The 22,035-nt window shown below is 37.1% G+C and overlaps 1 protein-coding gene across 2 annotated transcripts in view; it reads right to left on the bottom strand.

Annotated features, from left to right (window-relative positions):
* Nucleotides 1-22,035, bottom strand: part of LOC117790969 (dynein assembly factor 5, axonemal-like) — a 45,710-nt gene that overhangs the window by 1,177 nt on the left and 22,498 nt on the right. For both annotated transcript variants that reach the window (XM_034630594.1, XM_034630595.1), the window contains exons 3-4: nt 14,210-15,287; nt 10,338-10,714 (exon numbers count right to left, since the gene is read on the bottom strand). In XM_034630594.1, coding sequence (XP_034486485.1) covers nt 10,338-10,714; nt 14,210-15,248 — 1,416 coding nt within the window. In that variant the 5' untranslated portion in view covers nt 15,249-15,287. The remainder of the gene's footprint in view (nt 1-10,337; nt 10,715-14,209; nt 15,288-22,035) is intronic.

The raw sequence follows: 22,035 nt of genomic DNA, 5'->3' as shown, positions 1-22,035 counted from the left end.
TACATTACATAAAACTTTAAACGTTTTGAAACTACTTTATTTTAGAACTTTATATAATTCGGATTTAGTATTTGTGGTGTTTAAGTAATTTTCAGCAAATTATATAAATAATAAACAGGAGTTTAACGTATAAACATATTTGGATTAAAAAAAGGTTATTGGTGTTATTTTTTGACATATAAATAGGGGTTTCAATGATGCCCAAATATAAATAATTCACAAAGCGAGTAATTTCTGATTATATTATTTATATTTCATATTTTAAGCTATCAATAGTTGAAATTAAGCTCAATAATTTTGTGTTAAATTTTGTAACTATTTCAGATATTGATTTTACGAGAAGCTATGGATTTTATTGTATTAAAAAATTTAGTTCTGCTCTCAGTGACTAAAAAAGTCAATTTAAATAATATCGGTTTCTGATTAACTATAACGATCTTCTGATTATAAAGTTCTCCAAACTTGTATATAATTAGAATGAGTGCTGGTGTAGTATATGTAGTTGCAAAGAGTACTATGAGTCAGTTACATGTTCGAGCCGGGCAGCTATTATTAGGAAATGTTTATGCCTCATTTGCCCTTATTAGTGTGCGTAAAACAAATAATTAAAAATTATGTATCGCGCGTAGATTCCACTCGATGTGTGTAGTAGAAAAACACTTCCGCTACGTCAGCTACAGTTCACAACAAGCAAAAGTTGAAATGATGTGGGCCTGTCAAAATGCAGAAACCGCCCATCAGCGAGCCCCATCCTCTGATACACCCAGCCTCCCAGCCTCCTATCCTCCCATTCCCCTATCCAGCCATCCTCTTTAGGCAACAATATTTCATTTCATTCTTGTGTGTGGATGCTGCCTGCCTCATAATGTTGCAGGGCAACGGAGACGATTCGGCAGGCAGCGTCAATGGCGCAACATAAAACATTTGCCTCTAATTTCCATTTCATCCAAAATGATGGCCTAGCTAAATAAATGAAAAATCTATTTAAATCGCGCACATAATTAGTATTTCAGCGGCATGTCTGCACACGCACACGCACACACATACACATGCACTCACACTCACACACACATACACACACTCACAACACTCACTTATGCATATAGGAAAGCAAAAATAAGCGCCAAACATACATACATACATACATAGATGCCGTCATATGACATGCTCATTTTGCCGGCGTAGCGTAAAAATGATGAAATTAACATGAAAACGTTTTTCCTCCACTTAGCCAAATGCGAAGAGAGAAGGAAATGAACATTTTCGATGCGTATACAAAATATAAATTGAAATTTGTTAAATTTCCATATTGAAAATCAATTAATTGATTGCCAAATATTTCGGAATATACTCCGGGAAAAATTTCAAAAATAGACTCACATCAATGAAATGTACTTGTCGATGGATTGATGTGTACGCAAATTGTTTGTTTTATCGATGAAGATGGATTATGAGAGCTGCCAATGAACGAGAATATACGAGTACTCATAAGTATGTATTTGTATGTGTATCTGAATTTGAGTCTGTATCTGGCAGTTCGTTTTGACCGTAATTACAAGTTGCCTGACCAATTACTCATCCACGTCTGTTCATTAATTCGTTAATAAACAATAAAACAGCGGCAAAAGTGTTTACCTTATGAGCAATTTTAATGGCTATCCAAAGCATCATTTTTGTTGTGCATCAAATGGGGCTATTTTAATGGGAATTACTCGTAAGTCCGAGTATAAATATGCGGGCTATTCGGTCAATCTTTTGGTGGCACATGCGGCGCACTGCCTACATTTAATTATTTGATTATTTTTAAGTATGTCTGGCCCAATTTGAGCATTTGCGTTGCGTTTCTCTTAATTGCGTGTGGCATTTTTTATTGCATTCATTTTGCTGATTAATTTATTTGGCATACATAATTTTCTGAATATTTGAACTTTTTCCTAACGATTGCCAAGGGATTTAAGCATTTTTTTTTTGACGTCATAAATATACATCTTGTTTATTTTGCTGTGATCCACTCTAAACCTCATTAAGCCAACACAAAAAACATCTTCTTATACTCGTTTACTCGAATAAAGAATTTCTAAAAATATAACAAAAACTTTGTCAGCGAAAATGAAAAGTTGTAGCTCTGCTCCATCTCTGTGCTTTATTTATGATTTATTGACATTTAAATGTATGCTCTGATTCCCTTACAAACAGACCCCAAAATGTATGCGAAACAGGTTAAAGCCTGTGGGACAATAAACAGCCAAAACCAAATGCCTCAATCAACAAAACAGATGAAGAACTGAGTTTCTTGTTTGATATAAATACTATACTTGTACATATTTATATCAATTTGTTTATAAGTATTTATTTAAGTAAGGATATGCTTAGTTCAATCAATGCAAATATTAACAGCTTCACTTCACTTCATCTTCTACTCCTTGATCCTTAAATAATACTTAAATTGCTGCTGGATGAACTGCGTTATTATTCAACACGCAATGCTGTCCAGCTGTGTGTGTTCGTGTTTATTAGTGTGTGTATTAAGTGTGCTAAGTATAATTAGTTTTCATTTCGCATTTGGCGCGCACTTTTGGAAAATAAACGTGAAGCAGCGTGCCAAGAGGAATTTGAAGGGAGTTGAAAAAAAAACGATTCGACTGTATAATACCTGTATCAAATGGTAATGACAAAAGTTAATTACCAAGCAAATTTATTTAGTTAATTTTTCGATTAAAAATAAATTGTTTTTTTATTTTGAAAAATTATATTTTATATTTTTGGAAAATAAACCCAAGAGGAATTCGAAGAGAGTTGAAAAAAAAACGAGTCGACTTTATAATACCTGTATCAATTGGTAATAGCAAAAGTTAATTACTTAACAAATTTATTTAATTAATTTTTCGATTAAAAAGAAACTATTTTTCCATTTAAAAAAATTATATCTTATAATGTTTGTAATAAAAATGGTTAAAATATGTTGAAAATGTTGAAATTAAAATAATAAATATATTACTCTAGTACTTTCTAAATCCACTTTCAAATCTAAAATTATTTTCACTAATATTGCTCTCAAAATGTTTGGAATACAGGTATAATTATGGTACAACAATGACTAGCTAAATTGTTCGAGTTCTTTCCTCTCACACAGTTTTCGCGTGCCAAAAAAGACTTGACGTTTTTCCTGCTTTAAAGGTGGTAATTTAGCATATTTTGTTATGCTGAGAGAAAAAATTATAATAATTGCTTAGGGGCTGTTGCTGATTAGCACAATTTTATCCACACAGAGCTTGGCAGGAAATGGGCAAAGAATGAAAAGGTAGGGACAGGGAATATCAATAATAAATATACAGAGCATGGCAATTTAATCAGTTGATATTCTTATAATTTGTATTTGTCGATGTCTCACTCTCTCTCACTTGTCTTTCTCTCTTTCCCTTAACAACGTCAATTTTAGCGCAAATGCAACTTTGCGCCCAAAGGCAATTATGCAATTGGAAACCAAATCAAATATGTAGCCGACGCAAACAGGCGAATGAAGTTGGGTAGTTACAATTCAATCCCCAACACCCAACCCTCATTTGGATACCCTTTTCAGCCCCTTCTCTATAAACGTTTATTGCTGTGCAGTAAATCACTTTGTTCCATGCAAATATGCGCACTACAATGACATTATTAATTAATAACATAATCAGTGTGCTGCTTGTCAGTATACCACGTGCCCAAGGTGTAAGGGGTATATTAGTGATCGTATTAATAATGAACATGTTGAAGTTAAGTGGAATATAATTTTCTATAGCATACTTATGTGGGCTGCTAATAAGTAGATTACACTTTTGTTATCTTTTTACAGGGCATCTCTTTATCGACTGCTTTTGCAATGTCTCTTACTTGTTTAGGATTATGGTCACCATCTATGTGTGAGTACACACACTCAAGTGATATGATGTTGGGTGAGTGTGCGTGACTGGGAATATTTGCATCAATTTGTTTAGCGTTTATTAATTAAATAGACTTAAATGCAACTGCTGCCAAAATGGGAAATGGCTGCAACAAATATAACAATGCTCTGCACCGGATGTCCCGGCTTTCCTCCTTCTCTCTTCCTTTCTCTGCTTCGAACTTTCTACTCTATTCTCTTTCAGTCAGGCGAATTATCGCATTGTGTATTTTGGGCACTCACTGTTGCTAATGAACGAAAATGCTGACAAAATTACAATAAATGTCATTTTATGCAACATATTTTGTGTGTAATGCGTAATAATTGCGCATATCGTTGTTGTTTGTTTTGGCATTATTATCTCTTGTATGAGTATCTCTATCTCACCATAGAATCAACTGTGTGAATAATTTTAAAACCAAAATGCAGCAGTCAAAAGCAATGCAATTGTAAAAATATTTACTTTAGACAACAACAATAAAAACAGGGAAAACTTTATATATACTCGCATGCATTAGATTTGTTTCCTATTTGCAAAATGTGAGCTGCAATTAAATGAATTTCAATTGCGGCCAGTCGCAAAAGTAGAAACTGTTTTAATTTCAGCTCATGTGTGAAATTAAAAAGCCAGCACAATCAAAATAGAAAGGAATGCAATGCTAGGCAAACGACTGGCAGATATCCATTAATAGGTGAATATCATCAGGAAGTCTATACAACAAAGATTTAAATTAATATATTGCGATGTTGCACATTATGAAACAATTCAACAAAAAAGTGGAGAAGGAAAAAGATCTGAAGATGTTGTTTGGTTACAGGGTAACTCCACTTTGAGCAGTATTCTACCGAAAGCATTCCACTCGTAACTTGCTAGAATTGCTGTAAAAACGAGTACTGGTCGCTTTGCTATTTTGAGCGCATTTGATGCGTTGCGGCTTTTTCTATTATTTATTTTACTTTTCCCTTTTGCCCCAAAAGGCATTTGGTAGGCATAAATTAATGTTATTAGCCCAAGAGTGGGACGGCAGGTGAGCGAAGAGCACAGAGAACGCCTGCTGACCATTGCCTTTCACTTTGTCCGCCCTTTTGCCAGCCGCTTTTTCATGTTTGCGCTCTTGACTTTTAATTGGCTTATTGTGTTCATTTTCAAAACGCTCTTGTCATACGCTCGCTACTTGGCTTTGTCGGTCGTTAGCCGTTGTCGACCACTTGGCGGCTTTGCAAATTATGTAGTTTGTCCACTTTTCGTAAAAGTTTCTGAGGCCTCTGGCAACAAATTTAAAACGTCATATAGATCTAAAGATTTGCTCTGCTTACAGAAATTTGTATGTGCCAAAATCATTTCGAAGTGAAATGTCTAAAAAGAAGATGCCCGCATCGCCTACGGGGCCGGGCTGTCAACAGTTGTTGACTTGCTAATTGCCCGGCGTTTAGCAGCTAAAAATTTCAAGCACGCCCACCCAAAAGCAACGATCTCTCAACAGCAACCGAGAGAGAGAGAGAGAGAGACAGAGAGAATGATAGAGAGATAAAGAAATAGTCTAAGAGAGAGAGAGAGAGAGAGTGGGCAGTCTCGCCTCTCGTCTCTCGCTTTTAGTGACTCCGCCTTTATTTTAAAATATTTTTAATCTTTGCTCGCCAATCGACGCCCGTTGCTGCCGTTATTGTTGTTGTTATTTTTGTTGCTGTTGTTGTCGCTGTTGTTGTTGCCCCACTCTGGCAGTCAAATTGTGATTTATAAATAATTAAACGGGGCCCACATTGAACGACAGCTGGCCGTCAACCAAACTAATTTATGCAAATTTTCAACCAGTCAATATTAATAGTCGAAATTAGTTTCATATGCTGTCAGTTGCAGCTATTGTTGTTGCTATTGTTGCCGTTGGTTTTTGATGCCCCATAGCGACAATTAATCGATGACGCTTGTTGTTGCTGGTTTTGTAATTAAATTATTGTGTACATAGTTTAAATAACTATCGTGTTATGCTCCTCTCAGAGTTTATGCATTTATTAATTGCCTCTTGCAGCAGCTTTGGCAACGTGACGTATGCGCAATATTTTAATTAAGTTGCGGTCACAATAATAAGCGAAATTATATTTATTATTTTAAATTATGCAAACACACAGTGTTTACTTGTCTGTGTATATGTGTGTTTGTGTTTTTTCGGCCTTTTTGCCACCAATTATTTGCAACAAAATGCGAGCATAATCTTCTTTGTTTCCATTTTGTGATTCTCTATTATTGATTCAATGAGAATTAAAACAAAATTAATTTTATATGTATAGCTGATACTTTAGTATTTTTTTTTTTTTTTGTTTTTAGTTCATAATACAATTAAGTACCTCGCGACGTATGCGTAATATTTATTTAGTAATTTCATATATTATTTACAACTGTTTCAATAATTGACATGTAATTAAATGCTTATTAGCCTAATTGGTTTACAAATTTGACAAAAGAAATTAAATGCAATTGTGATTAATGTTTCATATGTAAAATGCACATGATATTGTGGATTAAATTAAATTGTACCTCCTAAAAGTGGTGAGTAGCTTTAATATTTACGCATTTAATATTTCTGACAAATTCATTTCACATTTGTTTGCTTTAATCTAATTCTGTTGCCTCCCTAAAGATTTCAATAACAACAATATCTTATCATAAATATTCCAGCATGTTGTGAATGATTGATTAGAGCTCGCATATAAATGCCAAATGCTTGAATATTGCACATACGCAGCGTTGCACAGACATGCTATATATTAAATCATTGAATATTCGAGTGTTTATTTGCATATGTCAAATTAATTAAGAGAGCATAAAAGTGCTGCATTTATGGCACACGCATGCAATGTTTGGCATTCATTTATGGAGCCATAATAATAAGAACAAATAACAGATGAAATTTTGTGCTGGCCGGGTTATTCTCTCGAATGTCCTCGAATGATGAATTGCCATTTGATTTGTTTGTGCTGCTTGTGGCAGCAATTTAATTTAATTATCGTATTTGCCACTTGGCCAAATGCCAGCAATAAGCCCAGTCAGTCAGCCAGATTGCCCTCTCATTGGCCAACTAAACACTCAGCCATGTATGTGTGTGTCTGTGTGTGTGTGTGAGGTCAAATGGCATCATTGAAGTACACAGTCCTGTCCACCTGGCTTGCAATTACGAGGGATTATGAACGACGGCAAACATTTAAAATGAAATGCCCAATGCAAATTGTCAGCAGTGCCAGAGTTTTGGCCCTAAGCCGTTATATCAAGCGCACAAATAGAACCCATATCCTATTCCCCCCTTTAACCACCCCCTCTGCCGACTCACTCCCCTGGTCATGGCCCTAGTTGGCAGTCGCCTCTGGCACTAAAATGCAAATGCAATTTGCCGCGTTTGGCGCGTGACGTTCGTTGGGTAATCGCAACACTATTACAATGTTGTCAGTTTGCCTTTGTGCATGTGCGTATGTATAGTATGTGTGTGAGTGTGTGTGTGTGCACACACTGTGCCATGATGCGTCGCTTCATTGCAGTGCTAAAGGGCGAGGCTGATGCCGAGGGGCGATCGAAACGAAAGGGGGCAGACACATGCACGCGTAATTAATTGATTTTTATCTGGCTTAAGGCTATTTTACAGTTTGTTGATGACAGACGATGCAGACACGTGGGCGCAGCCGGACTCTGGTCCAATGTAGGCTGTCCAATACTCAACATCATTATCATCATCATTATAATCATCATCATAATCAGCATCATTGCTGCTCTTGCCGACAATTTCTCTCAGTGCCTGTTCAGAGTCTATTTAAAGAGATTTTTTATGACTGCCACACTTTGTTTTTTTGTTTTTTTGTTTCTTTCATTTTTATATTTGATTTGGTGTTTTTTCTTTGTCTTTTACTGCTTTGCAGCTTCTCTTTTTGCAGCTCATTGTCAGCGCCTGGCTGTTGTTTATTTTTGGTCACTTCGCTGGTTTAATGAGGCGTATACGTAACATTACAATGTTGTGGATACGCTGGTAGGAATTAAAGTGCTCTAGGGCCCTGCAACAAACAAAGTTGTGGCACGTCTAGACATTGAAAGAGGCACCAAGATTTGCGAGTGCAATTAAAAGAAGTTTCTGACAGTCCAAATAAAATGTAGAAAATGTATAAGTTTAATTGGTGTATGCAATCAACTTTAGGCGGAACAGATAATTCTGAGAGCTAATGTATCGTGTTTGCATTAGGTATAATATATTCTCTGCCTATATCTCTCTCACTCACTCTCTGTCTCTCTGTTTCTCTCTCTGTCTCTCGACATGCAAATGCCAACAAACGTTGCATTGGGGGAAACTGTAGCACAACAGTTGATGCAGTTAATTTGTAGATATTATTGCTGTGATTAACACATAGATGTTTATGTGCACAGTTGCATATGAAAATATACACACACACCCAAACAGAGGGACATGTGCAAGAAGAGCAGGCGGTCAAACCGGCGTAGCGCCTAAAATAATGCTATGAAATCAGTGTGGTGCACTGAACATGGCATACCATACATCTATACAAACACACATACACTCACACACAGATATACAACTATAAACAGCTGCTGGCTGTGTGTGGTCAGGATGATAAATAGCTGCCAAGCTTATAATATTAATAATACAGACAAAGCACTTGAACATGTCGGCATGCATAACATGTTGGCTCACACACAGATAAGCAAGAAGGTCCACACACACACACACACACACACAGAGAGACACCTATATGGATATAAGACTGGCATAACGTGCCGTGTGTGCTTAGTGTTTGTGTATAAACTTGTAATTAATTGACTTGATGGAAAATGTAATTTAATTAAGCAGACATTTCAATGTGGTTGCCGTTGACGACGAGGACAACTTGCCAGTTGCCAGGCTCCCAGAATCCCCATGACTTGCTTCATGTTGCCAGTATGTTGTTACCATGGCTATTGTTGTTGCTCTATTCACCCCCACCTATCATTCCCCAGTGGCGCACACTCCGGCGCACTCTGGCGCTCTTTAAGAGCCAATTAGTCTTATGGCATTCGAGTGCACACGGCGTATGTGTAATCTGGCTCATTAATGCAATTTTGATTTGACTTTAAGCCTCAACGTAAGCCGCATACGGGCGGGTCGACTGTTCGCTCATGCCTGCAACTATTTATGAAGCTTTAGTTATAAATAAGTATCTTCAAGTACGCAACTGACAAATAGCCTTCGGTCTCAATATATTTCGCATGCAACTAAAGAGTGAGTAAATACAATCGATATGTTTTCATTATAAATTTGGCATCTTTGCGTTTTAATTGCAGATGCTGGCTGCTGGCTGCTGACCAGTTCCAGCCATGTCCTTGTTGCAAAGTTAATTTATTCTAATTAGTCAATAAATCTCCATTTATTTCACAATGCGGCAGACATATGTCTATGTGTGTGTGAGTGTGTTTAGCCTTGCAAGAAGCAAAAGTTGCCACCCACTTCCGAACCTGCCACGTTGACGCATGTGCTGCAAGCTGCAGCAGCTGCAACAGCAACAACTATAATTTGGCATTATACACGTACATACATAAATGCCTTTATATTTATTCAGGCATTAATTAGAATCACACCTTGGCTTCATTATTGTTCGACTAAATTAAATTATTATACACCTGAGAGAGATTTTACTTAAGGAGTGGCCAGGATATTTGGCTTAAATGAATTTAATTGCACTTAAGTAAATTATGGAATGTCTAAGTATATTTAAGATATTTCTTGTAAACAAAATAATCGTAATGAGCAGAGACAGAAAATAGTTGAAACTAAATTTGTCAGTGTGTAGAAAATAAGCTACAGCAACGTGGATTATATCAGTTTCTATTTTAATTGTAATTAATTAATAATCAATTAATTTACATATTCAAAAAATGTACTATTTTTTAATTAACATAATACAAGATGGAAATAAAATATTTATTTAATAGCATATAACACTTCTGGTCTCTAGTTTTATGTATAATATCTATTATGATTGTCACAATATAAATATTGCGGTCATCTAATTGTTAGTTAATTTGTCGGTTTTTCTTGTAAAAAATAATTATATTATTCAATTAATTTAATTATAGATTTTACCAGGGATTTGTTTTCATATTAATTGACAACATTTGTTTACATTGTTGTTGTCATAGCATAATTATTTATTAATTTGAATTTTCGGGATATATGTAGATTATTGAATTTTAAGAAATTTTATTAAATTAAATGTGCTGAAATGAGCTAATCATGCCAATAATTAAATATGCAAATTACTGCATAATTCATTTAATATGTGTTTTTGTTCATAATTGAGATCCTTATTTAATTAGAGCTTATCGATTAAAGTGTATTTGTTAATAAACTGAGAGTATTTGTTATAAATATTTGGAAAGCTTTACCTGTGTTTCGGTGACATTTAGCAATTTGGCCAATTCGGTGCGTTCGCTGGAGCTGAGATATTTCTTCTTCTCGAATTGTTTCTCCAGCTCGAAGATTTGGCGACCCGTAAACGTGGTGCGTGCCTTTTTCTTACGCCTTGCATCCGTTGAACCCGAATCGGAATCATCCTCTGTGGTCTCCAAATTATTATTGCTGCTGTTGTTGTTGTTATTGCTAGCCGGTTGTTGATTTGTACTGCTCGGCGAACTATTGTTGCCCAAGAGACGATCCCGCATTATACTATCGCTGCTGGTTGTGGGACTTACATCTGGCGGCAGATCGGCCGTTGTGCCGGACATAAGTTTCTTCTTTTTCGCAGCCGGTTTGCCCGAATTCTCTGTGGGAAAGGTGCGATATAAAGAAACCATTAGCCATTGCAAATTGTTGTTACTTGTTTCGTTTTGTTTTATTTCCATTGCGAAACAAATACATACACAGCTGCTTAACCTAAATTGGCTTTCAGCTTTAATCGCTGTCATTTTATATAACCTTTTTATTTGCAATTTGCCTGTCAAATGACATAACAATTGACTGGACAATCGACCCGCTTTGGTTATGCGTTGTTACCTCTAAACTGAGCTGCGATTTGAGTTCAAGTTTTCGTTTTTTTTTTTTTTTTGCAATATGCAGAAATATGTTTCGCTCGGAATTCGCTGGAAGCTTATGACTGCTTAGCTTGTTTGTGTTTGTACCCTAGAAACTGATTGTAATATACTAATTGCTATGCATGAATTACTATAAAAGTTCTTAAGAATCTGAAATTACTACTATTTATTTAATTTTGTATTTTCTCTTCATTGAATGCTTAGATTGCTATTTATTAAATAGTTTGGGCATTTTTAATTAAAGAACTAATCATATCAAAAACATGGGGAAAACAACAATTACAATTGTGCTCATTTAGATAATAAACGAAAATAAAATAAATAATAATAATATGATTTGTGTTTAAATCAGGGACAATAAATAATGATTATTTTATTTTTTTCATTGAAAAAATCATTAGCTTCTAGTAAATATGAAAATATACCAAAATTTTTCTTTAAGGGTAATCTATGCAATTTCACCATAATCTTAAGATTTATGATTTTTATTACTTTAATTTTAAAATAGTCATTATTTTTGAGCAAAAAAAAATAAAACTTAAGAAATAATCTTTATTTTTGAGCAAAATAAATAAAACTCATAGCGTAAAGATTATTTCTTGAGTTTTATTTTTTTGAATTTAAAAAAAACTCAAGTTGGTAGGTACAAATAATACCTTGAGTTTTATTTTTGATCCAAAAAATTATAACTCAAGAAATAATCATTATTCTGAGTTTTATTTTTTTGCTCAAAAATAATGAAAATTTCTGAGTTTTATTTTTGGCTCAAAAGTAAAATAATAAAACTCATAGAATAAAGATTTTTTCTTGAGTTTTATAATAAAGCTTATAATGATTACAGTCCCTGGTTTAAATTCTACGAAACATGTTATGTATTTATTTGTTTCATATAACTAAGAATTAAATATAATCACATCTGTCTATTTTTTATTTTCTAAAACGTACTAAATAAAAATAAGTAATAGATTGACTTTTAACTGTCGATAGTCGCTTCATCCCATAGTCATTGCTAATTGTTGTTGTTGCCTGTGATCGCCTGTCGCTTTGAGTGAAAAACAAGTGTTAACAACGCCATGTTTTTCCAGCTACACCTATTACTTTGGCTGGGGCCAAAACGTGTCTGGCATGAGTCGACGTCGACGTCTTTGTTGTTGTTGTTGTTGTTGTTGTTGTTGTACATGCCTGGACAGCTTCAATTGCCAATGCATAATTGAAATCTAATTGACAGTTAAATGTTAACGAACGTTGCTGCCGCCGTCTCAGTCACAGTCTCAGTCACAGTCACAGTCTCAGTCGTTGTTGTCGTTATTACTAATACGCCGCGTGGGCCGAACGGCCTCATATGGCGGGGCGCATATGCATGACACTGTGATTAATTAGGCGGCCGACTGACAGCCGCCCGTTGTTGTCGCCCCCGGCATTGAGGCAACTAAATGTCCAGGGCACTTAAAGCAACCCCTAGACACACGACATCGCCACTATAAACGAGTCTAGTGGATCACTAAAACGGCGCCCTATTGGCACGAAATCAATAAAACTAAACGGCAAACGACGAACAGCAAATAGAAAATAGAAAATAGAATAAACAGAAAAACAAGAGCATAACCTTAAAACAATACAAGCGTAACACAAATGTTTGATTATTTGTTTTGTTTCGTTGTTCGCCAATTGCCAATTGCCATACCGCTTACTGGCGACAGTTTAATGCCTGCCTTCTCCTGACCCCTACCATTGCTGCCCTACTCTTGCCCTGTTCCCATTCCCTTGTCCATTTATGGAGGTAATTAAGCGAAAATTAACAGACGACAGTTGCAAATCACAAAATGGGTCTTAAACGACATTATTTCAATACGAATATGAGTACACACATTCGTTTTCGCATTTGCAATTGTTGTTGCACTTGTTTGTTTATATTTTTCGCCAAGTCAAGTACGTGATTTTAATAACAATAAAAGTTGAACACAGCATTGAGCAATTAACAGCTACAATACAATACAATAATAGCAATGTGCGACTATGAGTTCAATTCCATTTTGTGCTCTCAACTTTGCCTCATTTCAAACTGATTTTTATTGCTTATTATTGCCGTATGCCAATTGCTGTATTTCTAATTAAATTTGTTGTTGTTTTTATGCCCCCCTTCTTTCTCGTGTTCTAGAAGCGAACAATAAATAAATTGCATTGACAAAAACAATAAGCAGTTAATTAGTGTTCACTTGAATTACATTTTTGCTTCCAATTGATTGGTTCTTTGACAGGATATTTACAACTTGGCAGACGATTGCAAATTCTCAATGTTTATTTATTTATAGTTAATAGAATTTCAATACAGTTAATTAGGCTGTCTATTTTTGCCTTATGTATATTCTGTAATATAGAATATTTAAACAATTCTTAAACTGAATGAACAAATAAAATTAAGTTGATTATGTTGAAAAATTAATTTAGTTTTAGGTGTCTGTTAAATAGTTTAAATTTGATATGATTTAATTAATGATTTCGACTAGAAAAATTCAACTGGAGTTCAGCAGTATTAATAGAGCAATCATAATGCTAGGAATGGGAATATATGCGAGCTGTTTTTGGCAATTTGGAGATTCTCGGTCGGAGATCATTTGTGTTGGCAGAACACGCATACGCCGCGTTGGCCGCCGCACGCTTCGTTGAAGCGTGTTGAGAGCTTCACGCTGCGCTCAATTGGCAAGCACGTGAAGCGTCAAGCTGCAAAAATTATACGGCGCCAATATAAAAATACGAAATTGGGCAAAAAAACGTGTGGAGTTGCCACAACGAAGTGTTAATACTCTCGCAAATAAGTTTAAGATGATTGCTACTGAAGGGATTACAAGTAAATTTTAGTTTCAATTTAATTTGATACAATATTATAGTTAATATCAAGCTAACCGTAAGAATGTAAGAAAATGCAAGTTCCATTACAATTTAATTAAAATTCATCAGCATTTTACTTAAACTCGATAATGAGCTTAAAATGAATATTCAGAAACATGAAATGTATGAAATGGATTTATTTACACCGAAGCGTAAATACCCTAACAATCGAATGTAAATTGATTGCTATGATCAACTCCAAAGATGAATTCAGTATGATATATACATTTCATTGTTTACTAGAGGGCTCCGCCTTCTGCTAGCTTCAGTCAGTAAGTCAGGACAAAGTGTTTTTTATATATATAGATTGTAGCTTATTATATATGATATCTGCTTACCCTTCTTGCCACCTGTCTTGGCCAGCGGTGTGTTCTGCCTGGCTGCAAGCATGGGAGATGAGGCGTTGCCGTCGCGCGACTTTTTGGCCACACACAGATTCAATGGCTGATCGAGCGGTGCTAATGCAGTGACAGTTGTTGCTGCTGCTGTTGCAACTGCAACTGTTGCTGCTGCTACTGCTCCAGCTGTGACGTTGACTGCAGTTTCTTCCTCGCTGGCATCGCTCATGGAGGCACTGCGATGTGTGCGTTGTTCCTGCTCCTGAGGCTGTTGTGCATATTGTTGTTCGATGTTGCGCAGGATGCTCTTTGGTGATGTTGCCGAATTGGTGGCAGTGACTGAGGCTGCAGCTGCAGCGTTAAAGTACGCCATCTTTTCGGCCACATCCATGCCAAGAATATCCGCAATGTAGTGCGGAGTGGGCCGATTAGGAGGACGGGCATAGACATGGGCATGCCAACTAGCTGTCTGATTGGATGTAGCTGTCGAATTGGATGTGGCTGTGGGAAAAGGTGTCATCAAGCGATGCGGTTGCAGTTGCAGTTGCAGCTGCAGTTGCTGAGACGCCGCTTGGCGACTGGGTGGTGCCTCCAATTGTTTCTGGAGAAACGTTGTTGGCGAACTGCCGGACGAGATGGGGCTGACACTGCAGCTGCCGTTGCCGTTGCCATTGCCATTGCCATTGCCATTGCTGCTGTTGTTGTTGTCGCGCACACGCGATAAATTGGCCAATTTCTCCTTGCTGCTGGGACTGACCATTGTGGCTGAGGTGGGGGGAATGCTCAAGGAGCTGCAGTAGACATGCGAGTTGATTGCCATTTCATATGGAGATGTTGCTGCCACACTGCTGGAGCGAATGGAATCGGATTGCAGATGTTGGTGTTGCAATAGTTGTATCTGATGTTGCTGCTGTTGATGCTGATGCTGATGATGATGTTGGAGCTGTTGCTTGTCCTTGACTATTCCATAACCGTGTGGCGAGGCGCCACTGATCATTTCTGCTGCCACCAACGAGTCGCGTTCAGTTTCGGGCATCATTTAGGGCGCTGTTAATTGGCTTGTAAGTGGGCGTGGTGGCTGCAATAAACAGAGGGTAAAAACGTAAAGTGTTAGATAGCCGTAAAATGAAATTAGCCCAACAGCTGTCGTCATATTATTAATGGTTTTGGCCACTGGCAATGGGGAATAACCTTCAACTTCTTACACTCCCCTCCAAAGCAGCAACCAAATGCAATAAAATACAGAACGTAATGTAGTTCAACTTATTTAGCCCACAACACGCCTGCCCCATCCGTCTGTCTGTCCGTCCGTCCGCCTGTCTGTTTGGCCAACCATTTGCCATTTCCTGGCGCACTGCGTTCTGATTTGCATAACAAAATGCTGGAGAGCTCAGCAACAGACGTAGCCTCGAAAAGGATTCAAGCTGGCAAACAGGCAGTCAGTCAGGCAGGAGGCACATACGTTAAGGGGTGACAAGAGGTTCCCCCCCTTTGCATAGCCTTGCGTGTGTTGGGCGTGTGGCATGAATTTATAGCACAACATTTGAGTGTGACACAATTTAACTTAATTTCACAAACGGCAAAAGCCACACACAGAGTGAGAAACGAATTAAGCGCGTAGAGAAACCAAGTTTTGAATATGCTTAAGGGTACTATACGATATTTATGATTTCCTATACAAATTTTGACAAATAACATTAAATGTCCTAACAAATTGGATAATAAAATTTTATAAATGAAAGCTAGAAAACTTGTAATAAAAAATTAAAAATTGGAAAGAAATTAATGAGAAAATCACAAATTCCACAAAATCCAATATAAAAAATGTTTGAAAAAATATACTTAAATATTTAAATAAATATTTTTGATTTCGGATTTTTGTATTGATATTGATTTAACTATTGTATAATATTTTGTAAGTAATAAATACCCCGGAGTCACTCCACATAATATTTTAGAATCATCGCACAATGAACTAAAAATATGTTACTATATAAAAAGAAATTCCAGTCGAAAATCAATGAACTTAAGTTTTCTACATTTTTACACTGCGAATTATTTTAGTTATTTATTTTAGTTTCCTCATATTTAATTCTTTGAACTTTGATATCAGCTCTTTGTTTTTTTAATTTTCAATAAATGGTGCAAACATAATCAGAGCAGTTCCCACAGAGAACGAAGGAAAGCAAATCTGTAGTTAATTTGTTGCTAGAACTTAGCATGACATTTAAATGCCATCGTTCTGTGTCATATTTCACGGTTGACAATCCCAAAAGCAATTTAAATTAATACAAAGTGCAAAGTTATAACCATACCCACACACACAAGCACACACACACACATTCACACACAACACGCACACAGTTGCTGTTCAAATGTCAGTTTCAAGCAGCGTGCGCTCAATAACGTATAACGTAATGCGTGCTTAAATGTGTTTTATTGCCAGCAACAACAACAACAACAACAAGAACAGTAATGGGGATGACATATAAAAGGACTAACCTTACCCTACCACCCACTCAAACACTCACTCTCACTCTGACTCACACACACACACACACACACACACACACTCAACCTCATTCTCTCACTGTACGTTTAAATTGAGCGCAAGTCGCTCTCAACATGAAACGCTGTAGCAGCATGTTGCTGAGCAACATGTTGGCAGCATGTTGCTAAGCTCGTGTAAAATCACTTACAGCCCAAACAAAATAAACGGACAAAAAAATAACGGTAATTCAAGTCTGTTGAGCTGCTCAAAAGGTTATGTGGGTGTGTGTATAGTTGGAGTGTGTGTTTGTGTGTATGTGTGTGTGTGGCATGAGTTTAGGGAGGACATATTCAAGCAGCGGAAGCGAGGCAGGCAAGCGGAAGAAGTTATTTCAATTGCCTGCCCCTCAACGGCAACGACAACGACAGCAACGGCTGTGCGAGAGTGAGCAAGGAAGAGAGAGAAGGAGGAGAAGGAGGAGGAGGAGAGAGAGAGACAGAGTAAAAGAGAGTGAGAGAGTGTTTGTGCTGTGGCGTACAATTTGAGGCACGTTCAGTAGCTTAGTGTGTGAGCTACTATTGCTGTGTTGGTGTGTGTGTGTGTGCCAGTTACCTGGCACGCTTCTGCCTTTGCTCCCCGCACGTGGCCGGGGGGCGTGAGGATATAGACGAGGTCCAAAACGCCAGCTACTAATGGCATTTAAGTTTTGCTAGCCTGTCACACACACACCCAAACACACACACACACACACTTAGCTACATTGACAAGCTTGCATATATGTGAGCGTTATGTTTGTATATGCGAAACTCTTTTCGCCTTCATTATTATCCTCCTTCGAGACTTTGAGGCAGTGTCCACAATTTTCACATCATTTTATTTCATTTCATTTTATTTCGTTGTCGTTTTGTTGCATTGACAACAACACACATTCCGCAGGAGTTGCTGACTTCGGGCTGCTCTTTCCTTGCTCCTGTCTACTTGCTCCTGGCTGCTTCCTTGCTGGTATTTTAACAAGCTTCTGTCGAATCTTTAGCATGTCTCCAGCTCGCTGTCTGTACGTCATTTGCCTTGCGGCAGTGCGTTCAGCTCGTCATCATCATCATGGATGTCTTCTTTCTTATACACATCCCTTGACAACGTTGCTCAACTCCTCCACTTTTTTCTCACTGCTTTTGCAGCGTTCTCTGCCTTTTTATAAGCGTTAGTCAACCTTATAAATTGTACATTAATGTTCGTCAGTCTGTCGGCTGGAAAAAACAGCTCTCACAGACTTCAAAATGATCCTTTTTATTACCATTTATAATTTTAATTAACAATAATAATAGCATCAAGATCGAATATAAATAACGAAAGCTATTATTTTTTAAAAGAACGCGATTTCCTAAGAGAATACTATAATTTTTTTACGCTTAAAGTTTAAATATCATGAATGCAATTAATATACATTTAATTAACTTAAGTAATGAGCATCTAGTAGTCAGGCACTCGATGATTGCGCTGTTACTTCTAAGCCTTGTGTCTGTGTGTGTGTTAGCTTGACGTTAAACATGGCTGACTAGCTACTTCTGCTCCTTTTGGCCAATTCGCCATGTCAGCTTATTTTAATGCGTACCCGTCTATGCTGTTTTTTTTTTTGTTCGCAGTCTGACATTTATGATTCTCCTTCTCTCTCTCTCTATCTCTGTGTAAGTGTGTGTGTGTATTGTTGTCAATCTGGCAGGCAAAAGTGTGTAATTTGTCATTCATATTTACGTTTCGTTTGCTTTTTGTCTGCTCCCAGAAAAGGCACTCGCATTTATATATTACACTATCGATGAAAGTTGAGGAAATTTAAAGAATTTACTGCGCGATAATTGAGTATGATGAGGTGTTAATGAAGGCAGCGAAACAATTTTACGGTGGCAATTGCCACGCCCCCTCAGGGAGTTGCTGCGACCGCTGCTGCTGCTGAGGCTGCTGCTGTTAGTGTCTCCTGGGGAAATTGACTGTCCGGCTCAGCTGAGTTGCGTTGCTTGGTGAATATTTCGCTTGAAATTGCTTGAATATTTCATAGAGTTATGTGCTCGCTAATTAAATTGATGTGCCACACACAGAAGCTGCCACAACCTATGCCACAGGACATCCATCGTTAGTATCGACAGACTTGAGTGACTGTGACTGTGTGTGTGCGTGTGTGTTTGTGTGTTTATGCGGTTGGCTGGCAACTTTAATGAATTTACCTGTGTCATGCGCAGAGTTTTGTTTCTTGCGTCTCGCATTTATTTGCCACATTGTTGCCTAGTTGTTTTAATTGTTTTCATTTTCTAATCAAAATTACTTCTCTTATACTTACATGCAACAATTGGCCAAGTTTACAGGAAAACAAATAATACAAAAAAAAAAACACCAGTATTGTTAGAGATTGTGTAATTGAAACTTCTGTTTAATATGTACGATATACATCTATTTCTCTGTTCGCTTGCAAATTGGGTTAACTTTGTGACCGACACGACACAGAAAATTGAATTAGTTTAAAGATGAAACTTTACAAAAAAAAAGAAAAAAGAAGAAAGTTGAAAGCCAAGTCACTGACAACTCGATCAAAGCCAATGGCATACTGAGGCACAAACTGAACAACAAACAAGGTCCTTTGCATTTGCAATTTTATTCTATTATTTTTCCTCCTTTTGCGAGTTTTCTTCTATTTTTATTCTACTTTCGACTTTATCACAAGTCCGACTGAGTGCGTTGTTGTTTGTCGAGTAGTTTGTGGCATGCCAAGCCAACTTTGCTTCCAACAAATACATTTTTTTTATTTTCAATGCCCGGGCAAGTAAACAGGAGTTGAGCACAAGAAAATTGCGTTGGCTCAACGAAAGTATTCGTATTCGCACATGAATGCATAAATAAATCATAAGCGATGAAAATGAGTGCACTCACACAGTATGCACTGCGGAATGGATAGTTATAGGATATTCGAATGGCATATGAAAATAAAAGTATTACCGCTTAAATAAGAATTTTATGTTATATTTAAGTTAAATAAATACACCTTTAGTTTAACTTAAAGACTGCTCTAAAACTAAATTCGAATTTAGTTTTATTTCAATATATATTTTTCAATGTTGTGTACCTTCTGAAATGTCTAATAGATAAAGTTGAGCAAGAGTTGTTGAAGAAGAAGTAAATGTTATATATAAGTTAAGTAGAAACTTAGTTCAAACTGTGCTCAATTTCAAAATATGTTTTTCAGATTATTAGTGCGTAATTACACGTAAATGGATATTGAAGATAAAGTTTATGTTATATTATACTGAAGCTCAAATTGTGCATAATTTCAAGATAATTATCTTATTTTTTTCTACAAGCGAATACATTTTAATCCACAAATAATTATTGTAGGCTTAAAGAATTTTATTAGCTAGAAAAGCTGAACTTAATTATTTGTTTTTTTTTTTTACAGTAAATCCTGAGCTTAAACTAAGTTCAAATTTAACTTAAATCATGCGCGTATTTTCCAAACACACATGTTTATGACAGCTTTTCAATTGTGGAAAGCTACAGCAGACAATTCGGACAGTTTTCCACATGATTTCCAAATTCTTTAAGACGCACACATTATATTCCTGCTTGCTGCCAAGGATAAAACATGTTCAACCAAGCTAAATTCTCAGGCTCTCAGACTTACACACTCGTGCAACTTTAGCTGCTACCTGTCAGCTGTTAAGCGCAATACTTTTCAGTTGTTTTCTTTTCTCTTCTCTCTGCCGTCCACATTTATATAATGACGCACAGTCGTTGCCAAGTTGTGTGTTGTGTGTTGGCCAAATCTCAAGCGCACACAGACATTATGAAGCTATTTTGAGTGAAGCATTTAAGATTTTAGCTAGAACTCCCCCAACGATGCTTAAATCATTGACTATTTATGCTATTGCTGCTGCAGATGCTAGCGAGGGTCGCTCGAGGAGTATGGACCATAAAAATATGTTTAATATATTAACTGACTCACGAAGCATCATACTTTTTGAGTAACCCTCGCAGCTTGTTCACGTTCCTAAGTATTTACTTATTTTTATTGACAGCATTATATTTTATTTATTATATTGAATTCATGTCATTGTGCTGCCACGACCAGGCAACCAAACTCAACTCAGCAAGGAGCAAGTGCCAGCAGCACGTCCTGCCATTCTCTGTCTCGCTCGCTCTGTGTGTTTGGGTGTGTGTGTGTGTGTGTGCTGTTATTGTCAAGTCAGCACATAAAGCTGTCAAGGTTGAGGGTGAAGGCTGCAGGATGAAGCATGAAGGGTGGCTTTGGGACAAACGTCAACTACGCTCGCAGCAACATTTTCGTTGCTGTCGGATCCTTAAACGGAAATCGTTATATAAATCAAAGACAGATTATAAATGCTGCGCAATTTTCAAGTTATTTTTGGTACCATGTACAGTTAAATTCGCAGTTTGTTGCCCCTCAGTTTGTGTGAAAAGGTAAAACGCAGTGATGTGTTACTGTCAGTCGACAATTCGATTTGGCCAACTGTTGAGTTGACTTGGCCTAAGAAAGAACTGCTCAATTTGCCTGCTCATTCATAGAAATAATCGAAGTGAGCCAAAATGTTGGCTAATTATGTGACCATTGTTGCTGTAACTGTACAATGTATAAAACGGAAGTACCGTTCGCCTCATTTCCGTTGCAAATGCTTCCTGTCATCATTTTTCATAGATTTGCCAGCGCATTTTGATTTCTTTAGTTGAAGCGAAGTGGCTTTCAAAGACAAGTCAAAACTTTTGGGGCCAACTTTTATTTAAGGTCCTCGAATTGGCAGTGAGTTTGGGGGGTGGCGACTTGGCGGTGCCTTGTCATGGCTTATTTCACTTGAACTTTGCAGGTCAGTTGGCCTGGCCCCGCTTTGACTCGTTTTGGCCTGGCCAAAGTTGGCGTGCTTAAGCTTTATTTTTAATTTGCCTGCGCTGGCAGTTTTTAAACGTTTTCGTTTTTCTTTCGCCACTTTTTGCTTGGCCATTAGCTTGGCTCGCCTTTGTCCCACACACACACACACACACACACACACACACAGCACACAGCACACGCACACATGCAAACTCACACAATTGGACGCAATTAACTAACTGGCTATGATTGATGATATTTTAAATGAGTGCGGCGGCAACAGTAATGAAAGTGGCCACCAGCGAGCAACTAACACAAATGGTCACAAAAATTCCTATGTCATCAGCATAATTTGATGTGATTTGATTCACTGCGGGGACGTCGAGTCGAGTTGCTTCAACGTTGGCACTTAGTAACACAAATTTCATATAATCTAACCATTTTGTAGGCAATAAAGTTGCATAAAAG

Source organism: Drosophila innubila (genome assembly GCF_004354385.1).
Source record: "Drosophila innubila isolate TH190305 chromosome 3R unlocalized genomic scaffold, UK_Dinn_1.0 2_E_3R, whole genome shotgun sequence".
In the NCBI taxonomy this organism is placed as follows: Eukaryota; Metazoa; Arthropoda; class Insecta; order Diptera; family Drosophilidae; genus Drosophila; species Drosophila innubila.
Note: the sequence above shows the minus strand (reverse complement) of the source record. Positions and strands in the feature narration are given on the sequence as shown.